General features: G+C 42.4%; 1 protein-coding gene across 1 annotated transcript; it reads right to left on the minus strand.

The window, feature by feature from the left end:
* Positions 1 to 1140: 1140 nt before the first annotated feature.
* Positions 1141 to 9362, minus strand: LOC112229642 (membrane progestin receptor delta). The gene is made up of 7 exons (XM_024395587.2): positions 9131 to 9362; positions 6395 to 6522; positions 5978 to 6183; positions 2783 to 2909; positions 2566 to 2662; positions 2143 to 2287; positions 1141 to 1852 (listed from the first exon to the last, which is right to left on the minus strand). Exons 1-7 carry the CDS (start codon positions 9323 to 9325, stop codon positions 1587 to 1589), a joined length of 1164 nt encoding a protein of 387 aa, XP_024251355.1. The 5' UTR covers positions 9326 to 9362; the 3' UTR covers positions 1141 to 1586.
* Positions 9363 to 12241: the final 2879 nt, after the last annotated feature.

Here is a 12241-nt window from a genome sequence, read left to right on the forward strand (position 1 = left end):
GCCACTGACAATGTTATACCAGCATGGGGTGAGCGGTGTATTGGTTTGACATAAACGTGCAATGACCACCACGATACCACATGAATACGACAGTGCCAAGACCCTTTGACCTCCACTGACCCCATCCCCATTCCTGGGAGGTGAGGTGACATCACTCATTCAGTTCTGTTCTGCACCATCATCTAAGATTTCTTCCATCAGATAGCTGTTATAAACAAGGTCATTTGGAATGTCATGTGTATGTTTTAGGGTGAATTTCAGTAATTCTCTGACATTTAAACAGCACGTAGTGTTTCAAAAAAATGCATCCAATGACCATTACTGTATGTTGTAGAAGTAAAAAATAAGAGTACTCCAAAGAACAATTCAAGTGACTGGGCATTCACAGGAACACAAACTGCGAAGAACCATGAAGTTTCCATGGAAACGTACCTCTGTAAAATGTCACCTGTTTTTTAATCATAGACATGGTACAGTGCTGTAGCTTTCAGGTACACACTTAGAAAAAAAGGGTTCCAAAAGGGTTCTTCGGCTGTCCCCATAGGAGAAACCTTTTTGGTTTCAGGTAGAACCCTTTTTGACTCCAGATAGAACTCTTTTGGGTTCTATGTAGAACCCTCTGTGGAAAGGGTTCTACAAGGAACTCAAAAGGGTTCTAGCTGGAACCAAAAAGGGTTCTTTAAAGGGTTCTCCTATGGGGGCAGTCGAAGAACCCTTTTAGGTCCTCGATAGCACCTTTTTTAGTGTAGACGTTTAGAGAAGGTTAATCTGAATGAGCACTACACTGGTCTGTAAATCTATTAAAGTCATAGTGGAGATTTAAATGAGATGGTATTGAATATTAAAACAAAATGGTGGAATCATACTAAGTAGTCCAGTTAGTGAGAGTACAGATTATTTTAGAAGTCATGAGAATCATGTAATGGATAGTCATAATTTATATTAAATATGGGTTTTGAGATGTTCTAATAATGGCTTACAAATATATAGGACATTTCAAAAACAGTAGCTAAATACTTATATATTAATATGAAAATTCCCTGCAAATTTACAGTTAAAGATTTTTCCAGTTTGAGATTTACACAAACCAGAAATAATATTTACAAGTACTTAGGTAACATTTGGGTCATATATATATATATATATATATATATATATATATATATATATATATAAAAAGGCACTTTTATGTGTTGTTAGACATCACATATGCTTCATACAACCCAGATCCTTTCAAGTATAAGTGAAAAGAAGTTGGCATATGATACTTTAACTCAAAATACCTCCAAAACTTTTAACATTATACAATGATACTGAATAACTGAAAGGCTTCATAGAAATAGCTGGGTATTCGGCTTCAAACAGTGAACACATTAATAAACTCCTAAACAAACCTTATAATGACGTTAGAATAACATGTAGAAAAACCATCCTGTGATAATAATCCAATGGGTTTATACAAATACTACCTGGTTTTAAATGGTATAATATAACTTCTTATGGTTATTATTTCCAAAGTTCACGACTGGTAGAATGATTTAGCCAAACCTTTTCATTTGAACATACTGTGGGGGTTGTGGGGAGTGTCACTGGTCCTTGCGTTTCGTGGGTGGCGTCAGTGGGTGGTTGGCACTGTGATGAGGGTTCCACAGCAGAGGTGCACTGAAGATGCCAATGATGCCTAGGTTGAGGATGATGCCGAGGACCAGTGCCCCCAGGGTACTCAGGAAGGAGGGTACGGCCGCCTGGGCGATGAGCCACGCCCTGCGTGAGGTCATATCTGCTAGCACCGCCTCCATCTGGAAGTGGGTACCCACCACGGCACAGATGTGGAAAAGCTGGTGACTGTGACCTGAGAGAGGAGAGAGAGGAGAGAGAGGAGAGAGAGAGATCAATGAGAGAGAGTCATTAGAAATGCTTGAATTTGATCATACTGCAGTGAGCAAGGATTTACCAGGTTTGCTCAAAGAATTGTCACTGTTCAAATATTTGCCTACAGTACCATAACGGATACAGTAGAAATTATACCGCTATGCGCCAACAATAACTGGCCACAGGCCAGAGTAGCTAAAGCTTGCTCAATAACTGATATAACCTTCCAATTCCAGTTGCCATGGTAACCGGGCACTGGTGTGGACGTACCAAAGTAGTCAAAGCGCCCCGGGGCCAGCCTCTCTGGGAGGTGTGAGGCAAACAGGAAGCAGGTGAGGAAGGCGAAGAGGAGGTGGTAACAGTGACTGGGCAGGGCCTCACTGTGACAGCAGCTGCCCCCGCAGCACAACAGCAGCTACACACACACACACACACACACATATACAAACCCACATAAGATCATTGGCACAAACAGCAGCCAAGAGATTAAAAGATTTAACAACATGTGGTCAAATCTTTATTTATTCTACACAAAATCAGCTTCTAAGTTAATGAGCCAAAAGTCCTGGTCAAAGTATTAAAGAGAGGCATTAATCAGATCTAAACTGTGACATAACAAACAGAATGCAACCCAATTACCGTACAAGCAGACTTTCTGTGAACTCTGTCTACACCTTCTCAAAATAAACTCACTCTGTAAAATAGAGGGATGTTGTCAAAGATGAATGGAAAGACAAATGCCCCTGTCCGGAGAATTTTACTCCGGTGTGGAAACTGCATCTCCAGGAATCTATGAAAAAAAAAGAAAAGAGTTAAGTTAATGGTTTCAACGACCAGGAGAGAAGTTACAATGGTTTCAACGACCAGGAGAGTGATGCATCATGGGTAGGAGACCGTATTGGCTGCCTACCTAGAATAGCAGGACAGGCTCGTGCAGAATAGTGTGTTGCAGATGGCGATGGGCACAAAGTGTTGGTGCAGCCAGCTGTTGATCCAGCAGTCAGGCATCACATAGGAGCTATAAGTTATGGCACAACCTGAACACAAACACAAAAACACTGAAAGGTAAAAATTTAAAAAAAAAAACATACAATATCTGAAACTAAATCTACCATGCATTTCCCTACCATACACTTAATTCTAAATTGCAATGCTCATAACATATCAATTAGGCTCTAATAACCTACTAATGAAACGTTGGCCTTGCACTTGCTGTAAATATGCTTCAAAACCAGTTTTAATCCCAATGATGTACTTTCAATAAATCTAGAGGCTTTTTTAAATAAGCTTGGCTGCAGAACACCACCTACAGTAAACATTTGCCATTCTTATCCCAGAAACTTTTGGACATTTAGGGCTGGGTATGTTTTGGCAGTAAGGATAATTGTGGTAGAAGAAGGATCATATTGCATGGGCCTCATATCCATTAATATGGATTTGAAAATAAACTTTGTCTCTTACTTTGAAAAAGTGTATGTTTGAAAGAGAGGGACAAGTCTATCACACTCACCCATACAAGCAAACATACACCCAAGAAAAGCACACGTATTCACAAGCAGAACGCAAATACCCAAGTATGTGAATTGGTTGAGCAAGCATGTGGAAACAGACATGAATCCATGGAAAATGTACATGTGAAGCTGTAGAGCAGTGGTATGCACACATCCATAAAAACTTTTCCCAGATGCTGGATCCGAGAGGAAAATATAGCATAGATTAAAATATCAGCCTGTCTGTTGACCTAAATCTGACAGTGCAATCTGGTGCAGCATGCTTTCTGTTTGTAAACGAAAAACAAACATTATTCCAAGGTGAAAGGATTGTAAAATAAAACAAACTCTGATTTCACTGTTGGTATTGAGCTGTCAAACTCGTTTACATAGTGCTTTACTCAGCTTATATGTACAGTTGAAGTCAGAGGTTTACATACATTTATTTTGGAGCCATTAAAACACATTTTTCAACCACTCCAAAAATGTCTTGTTAAACTGTAGTTTTGGCAAGATGGTTAGGACATCTACTTTGTGCATGACACAATTCATTTTTCCAACAATTGTTGACAGACAGATTATTTCACTTATAATTCACTGCATCACAATTCCAGTGCGTCAGAAGTTTATAAACACTAAGTTGACTGTGCTTTTAAACAGTTGGAAAATTCAAGAAAATGTTGTCTTAGCTTTAGAAGCTTCTGATAGGCTAATTGACATAAATTGAGTCAATTGGAGGTGTACCTGTGGATGTATTTCAAGGCCTACCTTCAAACTCAGTGCCTCTTTGCTTGACATCATGGGAAAATCAAAAGAAATCAGCCAAGACCTCCAAACGCCTGAAGGTATCACGTTCATCTGTACAAACAATAGTCCCCAAGTATAAACACCATGGGACCACGCAGCCGCCATACCACTCAGGAAGGACACGCATTCTGTCTCCTAGAGATGAACGTACTTTGGTGCGAAAAGTGCAAATCAATTCCAGAACAACAGCAAAGGACCTTGTGAAGATGCTGGAGGAAGCGAGTACAAAAGTATCTATATCCACAGTGAAATGAGTCCTATATCGACATAACCTGAAAGGCCGATAGGCAAGGAAGAAGCCACTGCTCCAAAACCGCCATAAAAAAGCCAGACTACAGTTTGCAACTGAACATGGGGACAAAGATTGTACTTTTTGGAGAAATGTCCTCTGGTCTGATGAAACAAAAATAGAACTGTTTGGCCATAATGACCATCGTTATGTTTGGAGGAACAACAGGGAGGCTTGCAAGCCAAAGAACACCATCCCAACCGTGAAGCATGGGGGTGGCAGCATCATGTTGTGGGGGTGCTTTGCTGCAGGAGGGACTGGTGCACTTCACAAAATAGATGGAATCATGATGGAAAATTACATGGATATTTTGAAGCAACATCTCATTACATCAATCAGGAAGTTAAAGCTTGGTCACCAATGGGTCTTCCAAATGGACAATAATCCCAAGCATACTTCCAAAGTTCTGGCAAAATGGCTTAAGAACAACATAGTCAAGGTATTGGAGTGGCCATCACAAAGCCCTGACCTCAATCCTATAGAACATTTTTGGGCAGAACTGAAAAAGTGTGTGTGAGCAAGGAGGCCTACAAACCTGACTCAGTTACACCAGCTCTGTCAGAAGGAATGGGCCAAAATTCATCCAACTTATTGTGGGAAGCTTGTATAAGGCTACCCAAAACATTTGATCCAAGTTAAACAATTTAAAGGCAATGCTACCAAATACTAATTGAGTGTATGTAAACTTCTGACCCACTGGGAATGTGATGAAGTAAATAAAAGCTGAAATAAATCCCTCTACTATTATTTTGACATTTCACATTCTTAAAATAAAGTGGTGATCCTAACTTACCTAATACAGGGAATTAAATGTCAGGAATTGTGAAAAACTGAGTTTAAATGTATTTGGCTAAAGTGTATGTAAACTTCCGACTTCAACTGTATATACTGTATTCTACTGTATTTTAGTCAATGCCACTCCGACATTGCTCATCCATTTTGTTTTTACATTTCTTAATTACATTCTTTTACTTTTAGATGTGTGAATTGTTGTGAATTGTTAGATACCACCGCACTGTTGGAGCTAGGAACACAAGCATTTCCCCTACACCCGCAATAACATCTGCTAAATATGTGTATGTGACCAATAACATTTGATTTGATACTCGAACAAGACATGTATGAGTAGGTTTTGTGGGCCAAAAACTTTAATTACAGTGAATCTGACAAGCCCAGACATCAAAGAAACATGACACACACGGCACCAAATAAAACATACAAACAATGAAGTAACCACACAAACAATGGTTACAAATGTGGGAAGTAGTATATAAAGTTCTAATTGTGCAACTGATTGCCCAAGTTCACCGAGACTTTTTGGAACTTGAAAGATGGCACGTGGCCTGTGCCCTGTGGGATTGCACCCGTTCGGATTAGGGGAAGCAGTAGCCTACTGTGAGAGTTGGCAGTCTTGGTACTGGAGGAAATGGAACCAGAAAGAAATAACTAAAAGGTAAAGGAAGCACTAATAGTCTAACTGTGAAGTGCAGACAGTCAGACTTCATGCAGCGGGCCTTACCCAGGCTGTAGAGGCTGAGGGCGCCGTAGTCGAAGAAGTAGCAGATGTGGCGTGCCTCGGGGGACATGGTGCTGAAGGTGTGGGCACAGCTGGAGGTGAAGGGGTACACGCAGATTAGCAGCATGTACACCAGCAGCGGCCAGGTGTAGCTCTCCGACAGGAAGTTCAGTGTGGAGCACAGGACACTGAAGCGCCACAGGAAGTACCTGGGATATGAGACGTGTCGCAACACCATCAGTTCCATTTCAAATTAAATGGGGGAGTGATCGGAAGACTTGATATGAAGACAGGAAGACATCAATCTGATACGTATATTTTTCTAGTCAAAACCAGCCCTAATTGTTACAGAATACCTCCCGCCATCTATGGGTCTGATCTCCTTGTCTTCATTCAGAGTGTTTGCTTTGGTGTACATACCATGTGGGCAGGAAGTGGGTCCAGATGTTGACGGTCTCATTGGTCATCTGGAAGCTGCTAAGGATGCAGTCCAGGGCGGAGCTTTGGGGGTGACGGTATCCCGAGATGATGCCATCCTCCCGGAACACCTGAAGGCAAAACACTGTGATACACAGCACACAGGCTACTATAGAGATTATCTAACAAACAACTGGAGGACATCAAGACCTGTCCTCCTAGTCTGGTACATCTGGGCCTGTATTTCAAAAAGTGTCTTAGAGCAGGAATGCTGATCAACACTTACATTGGCATTTTAGTATTTTAGCAGACACTCTTATCCAGTGTGGCTTACAGTTGCATTCATCTTAAGATAGCATTCACCGTAAGTTAGCTAGGTGGGAGAACCACATATCTCAGTCATAGTAAGTACTTTTTTTAGTAGCTATCAGCAAAGTCAGTGCTAGTAGAGGGGAAAAAGGCAAGTGCGAGTGTTAGTCTACCTTTAGATTTTGTGGCACAGAGAAAGTTAAGATATCAGACAGGAGAGGAGATATTAATAATACTCTGAGTAAAAGAGAATGTTTGGGGATTTTCACCCTCCAGACATTATTTCCTAAAGGACTTAATGATGAAATGCCTATGTATGTTATGTTGTGAATTTGAACATGAATGATGTGCCTATTTAAGATTACTCTGATGTTTTTCGTACGAAGTTCCCAATGACTAATGAAAACTTGCTATGTCCTCGTGGTCCTTGTGGTTTTACAGACGTGTTTAATAGTTCTTATTCATACACTTTTGTAATATTTATGAAATGCATATTGTTATATTTGGTAGCACTTATTTGTTTTTCCTGCGCCTCCAACCCCCTTCAATGTGTGGAACGGATGTGGGTGGGGCTAGGTCTACATAAGGGTGCAATTTTCTTTTAACTCACAAAAGCTCTGACGAAGGACGTGAGGCCAATACATAAGCTTATTAAAGATCAGTGATACTATCAAGAGCAGTGTGCGGTTTCCTTTTTCCTTCATCTTGTTCAATTGTTGCCATGCACCTGCAAATAAGATCGCTCAGATGTGCGAGTGCCTTTTGAATTTTGAGTGTTAGTTCACGAAAGGCAATCTTAATTTAATTTTTTATTTACAAAAAATGTGTGTGGGGGGTGCTGTGGGATTATTTAAGATACTCTTTGAAGAGGTAGGGTTTCAGATGTTTTCGTAAAAAGGTTCCAGTAGAAAGAAGAGCTTTGACTGGGTTGAACGGCATCTGCCCTCATGTAGGGGTGGGAGGGCCAAGAGACCAGAGTTGGCAGAACCGAGTCCTCGGGTTGGGGTATAGGTTGCAGGTTTTGCAGGTTTTTGCACTCATGTAGGGGTGGGAGGGCCAAGAGACCAGAGTTGGCAGAACCGAGTCCTCGGGTTGGGGTGTAGGTTGCAGGTTTTGCAGGTTTTGCCCTCATGTAGGGGTGGGAGGGCCAACAGACCAGAGTTGGCAGAACTGAGTCCTCGGGTTGGGTGTAGGTTGCAGGTTTTGCAGGTTTTTTATGGCACAAGCGGGGAGTCCAACCAACAGCGAGTTGCAGTAGTCCAGACGGGAGATTGATTAGGACCTGCACCGCTTTCTGTGTGAGATAGGGTCATACTCTACTAACGCTGTAGAGCATGAACCTGCAGGAGCCAGTCACTGCTTTGATGTTTGCAGAGAACAACAGGGTGTTGTCCAGGGTCACGTCAAGGTTCTTTGCACTCTGGGAGGGGGACACCGTGGAGTTGTCAATCGTGATAGAGTGGTCTTGGAGAGGGGGCAGGCATTCCCCTGGAGGAAGAGGAGCTCTGTCTTGTCGAGGATGAGCTTGAGGTGGGCCGACATCCAAGCTGAGATATCTGCCAAGTGATTTGGTGTATAGAGAGAAGACAAGAGAGGGACTAGAACCGAGCCCTGGGTGACACCAATAGTTAGGGTACATGATGCAAACACAGGCACCTGGTAGGAGCGGCCTGCCAGGTAGGATACAATCCAAGAGAGTGCAGAGCCTGAGACTCATAGCCCTGAGAGGGTGGAGAGGAGGATTGATGGTTCACGGTGTCAAAGGCAATGGATAGATCTAGGAGGATGCGAATAGAGGAGAGAAAGTCAGCTTTGGCAGTGCATAGAGAAGTCTTGGTTGAGTGACCTGTTGAGTGACCCGTCTTGAAGCCTGACAGGTTAGGATGAAGATGGTTCTGAGAGAGATAGCGAAAGAGTTGGTCAGAGACAGCACGCTCAAGTGTTTTGGAAAGAAAAGAAAGAAGGGATACAGGTCTGTAGTTCTTGGCATCAGAGGGTTTGAGTGTTGGTTTCTTGAGGAGGGGAACGACTCAGGCCATTTTGAAGTCAGAGGGGACACAGCTAGTGGTCAGGGATGAGTTGATGAGGGAAGTAAGGAATGGGAGGTCTCCAGAGATGGTCTGGGGAAGGGAGGAGGGGATGGGGTTGAGCGGGCAGGTTGTCGGGCGTCACTTCATAATTTAATAGGCAAAACTGATCCTTTATCAGCACTGCTACTCTGAGACACTTTGTGAATACGGCCCCGGGTGAAGATGGAGCAAGGACTGGGTTGAACATAAGTTCAAACATCCCTCTGGGAACTATGTGACACAATCCTGATCTCGACACCATATCCTATATTTAGGAAAACATGAACATTTAGTCAGTGAAACCTCTGAAGGTTTGTGAAATGGTTGTGAAAGGTTTCTCTTTCAGTCTGGCCACTCTTACCTTGGGGACTTGGTGGATGTCAAAGAGCTGGGGGAGTTTGATGCTAAGCATGTCTGTGGGCAGTCTGATGGCCCCCCTCCCTCTCTGGCAGGCCTCCCTGAGCCTAGCCCTACATCCTTGGCAGAGGACACACCAGACTGGGCAGTCAAATGCTGGGGCCTGTGCCCCCTCTCCAGGCCCTGGTTCCCATTGCATACAGCGGTCCCAGCCCCAGCCCTGGGCCCAGCCCCCACCACCGTTGTCCACCCCACCCCCACCACAAAGGAAACACTGCAGAGAGAGAAAGGGAAGAAAATGTCTGTTAGATATAATTCTCTAGAAATTACACTGACATACACTCAGATATATTGTGTGAGGACTGTTACATACCCATCAGAACAAAAAATGTGTTTACATATCACACATGATATGCTGTATGTGAATCGGTTGGGGAATAGTCCACTCTGTTTCCACTTGATTTCAAGTTACAAACCAATACAAAAATATTCAATAGAAGTTTCATTTGGTTCCATCAAAATGAGTATTTCTTATTTTGTCATAAAGTCCTTGTTGACTGGACTCCATTGTTCCATTGTGTCAACCTTCTCTAGACGTCCCCAGACATGGACTCAGATTCAGACAGTGGTTAGCATTGTCACATTATTATTGTTTTTAATTAAACCTTTATTTAACTAGGAAAGTCAGTTAAGAACAAATTCCCCGGCAAAACCCAGAAGACGTCCCATGGGACTCCCAATCACTGCCAGATGTGATGCAGCCTGGATTCAAGCCAGGTACTGCAGTGACGCCTCTTGCACTGAGATGCAGTGTCTTATGGTGGGCTGTTAGCTAACAAAACTAGCATGACAATAACATGTTCCTGCTATGTAGTACTGAACAGAGGGCTCCTTCTGTTCAGATAGCATGGGACATAGTCAATAAGAGCCTTATGTTTGTGAACCCAGCAACTCAAACCATGTTCAATGTTGCAGGCATGCTTTGCTTGCCATTTTTCAGCTGGCAAAACAACATAAAAATGCTAGTTTATCATCTATTCTTCATCTATTGAGAGTTTCTGTTGAGAAAGTTTCATTTTGCCCTACTTACTGATATTTAAATCTCTCATCATATCTCCCTGTCTCTAACTCAATGGTATTTCAGATACGCTAAATGGAAATACACTGAGTGAACAAAATATTAGGAATATATTACACCCCCTGTTGCCCTCAGAACATCCTCAATTTGTCAGGGCATGGACTCGACAAGGTGTTGAAAGCTTTCCTGGCTCATGTTGACTCCAACCCTTCCCACAGTTGTGTCATGTTGGCTGGGTGTCCTTTGGGTCGTGGACCATTGTTCATACACACGGGAAACTGTTGAGCGTGAAAACCCCAGCAGCGTTGCAGTTCTTGACACACTCAAACCGGTGTGTCTGGTACCTCTACCCTGTTCACCCTCTGAATGGCACACATACACAATTCATGTTTCAATTGTATCAAGGCTTAAAAATCATTGTTTAACTTGTCTCCTCTCCTCTATATACACTGATTGAAGTGGATTTAACAAGTGACATCACCTGGTCAGTCTATGTCATGGAAAGAGCGGGTGTTCCTAATGTTTTGTACACAGTGTATATCATATCAATATGTGCAACCTACTAACAAAGCTTATTGTGAAATAGACACTAATTACTTGGGTTGCAATATCATACAGAATTCAATATTGTCACGCCCTGACCTTAGAGAGTTTTTTATGTCTCTATTTTGGTTTGGTCAGGGTGTGATTTGGGTGGGCATTCTATGTTCATTTTTCTATGTTTTGTATTTCTTTGTTTTGGCCGGATATGGTTCTCAATCAGGGAGAGCTGTCTATCGTTGTCTCTGATTGGGAACCATACTTAGGCAGCCCCTTTCCCACCTGTGATGGTGGGTAGTTGTCTTTGTTTGTTGGCAGTATAGCTTCACGGTTGTGTTTGGATTGTTTATTGTTGGCGTCATATAAATAAAGGAATATGTACGCCCACCACGCTGCACCTTGGTCCTCTTCATTCAACGGCCGTGACAAATATCATTCAAATTGAAGAGGCAGTAATTGGGAGCACTCTAGACTTCGAAGTGACTTGAGTGAATCTGTGAGGAACAGATTTTTTTGACTGCTGTTTTTTTGAGCAACCTTTTTTACTGACTTGAGTCATGATACATTTTTCAGAGTGACTCGTTCCTTTTAGTCGTTAGTTTGATCTGCTCTGCTGGCCACGATGAGTCCTAAGGCAGGATTAATACCCGTTTCTCCAGCTCAGCGGTCCCAGAGACGTGCTACAACCACCAACTGTCTATCATATGTGCGAGCACGAAAATAGATCATGCAGCATAGAGAAGAATACATGTTAAGAACTGGTATTTGATCTCATGGTGTAATAATGAATGTGATTAATTGATTATTGAAATCTATACAGCTTTGTAGAAGCCTAAACAGCCTGCCTCTGTTCAACAAAATTGAGGAAGAATCATTTGGGGGCCTGCAGCAGTGCTTATCTCCCTCTCTCGGCAGGCAAGTCATTCCGCAAAGAGTTGTTCACAATCTAGTCTGGTTGTATGCCTAGCTATCACAAATGTACATTGTTTGAAGCACACTTTAGTAAGTCACAAATGACAGCTCCAATAAGCCCCTTATGGTGAATGAGAGGCTTGTAGAATCATGAGCCGGTCAAGTTTTTAGTTAATGGTTGGCCGGTAGGGGGCCCTGCGCGCTCTGGGCATGACTAAATAAAAATAACAAAATGAGTCGAAAGAGTCCTACTTTTGACTGAACGAGTTGAAACGATCTGAGTCAGTAAAAAGCGTTGAACTTCCCATCACTACAGGAAATATTAAGTGATAGCCACTGAGGCACACACAAACAGCGGAACATGTATGTGCTGAACAAGCAAACCGTATGGATTGTATGCAATAATATGACATGATGACAATCAACTGACTTTCACAGCTTCTTTTCTGTTTGTGGCACTTTGCTGAAGAAATCGACTTCTTGGGTTCTTCAAGGGGTTATCCTATGGGGACAGCCAAAGAACCCTTTTAAGGCTCTTGATAGCACCTTTTCCTCTAAGAGTGTATGTTAAAGAGCACCATCAAA

This window comes from Oncorhynchus tshawytscha, linkage group LG03 (assembly GCF_018296145.1).
Source record: "Oncorhynchus tshawytscha isolate Ot180627B linkage group LG03, Otsh_v2.0, whole genome shotgun sequence".
Classification (NCBI taxonomy): Eukaryota; Metazoa; Chordata; class Actinopteri; order Salmoniformes; family Salmonidae; genus Oncorhynchus; species Oncorhynchus tshawytscha.

What these genes read in the sequence shown, in the direction of transcription:
- LOC112229642 (XM_024395587.2), bottom strand. Translation starts at nt 9,325, where the DNA reads ATGCAATGGGAACCAGGGCCTGGAGAGGGGGCACAGGCCCCAGCATTT. An exon ending in ACATCCACCAAGTCCCCAAG is followed by an intron (nt 6,523 to 9,130) that starts GTAAGAGTGGCC and finishes TTTTGCCTTCAG; the next exon opens with GTGTTCCGGGAGGATGGCAT. An exon ending in ACATCCCTCTATTTTACAGA is followed by an intron (nt 2,288 to 2,565) that starts GTGAGTTTATTT and finishes GTGTGTGTGTAG; the next exon opens with CTGCTGTTGTGCTGCGGGGG.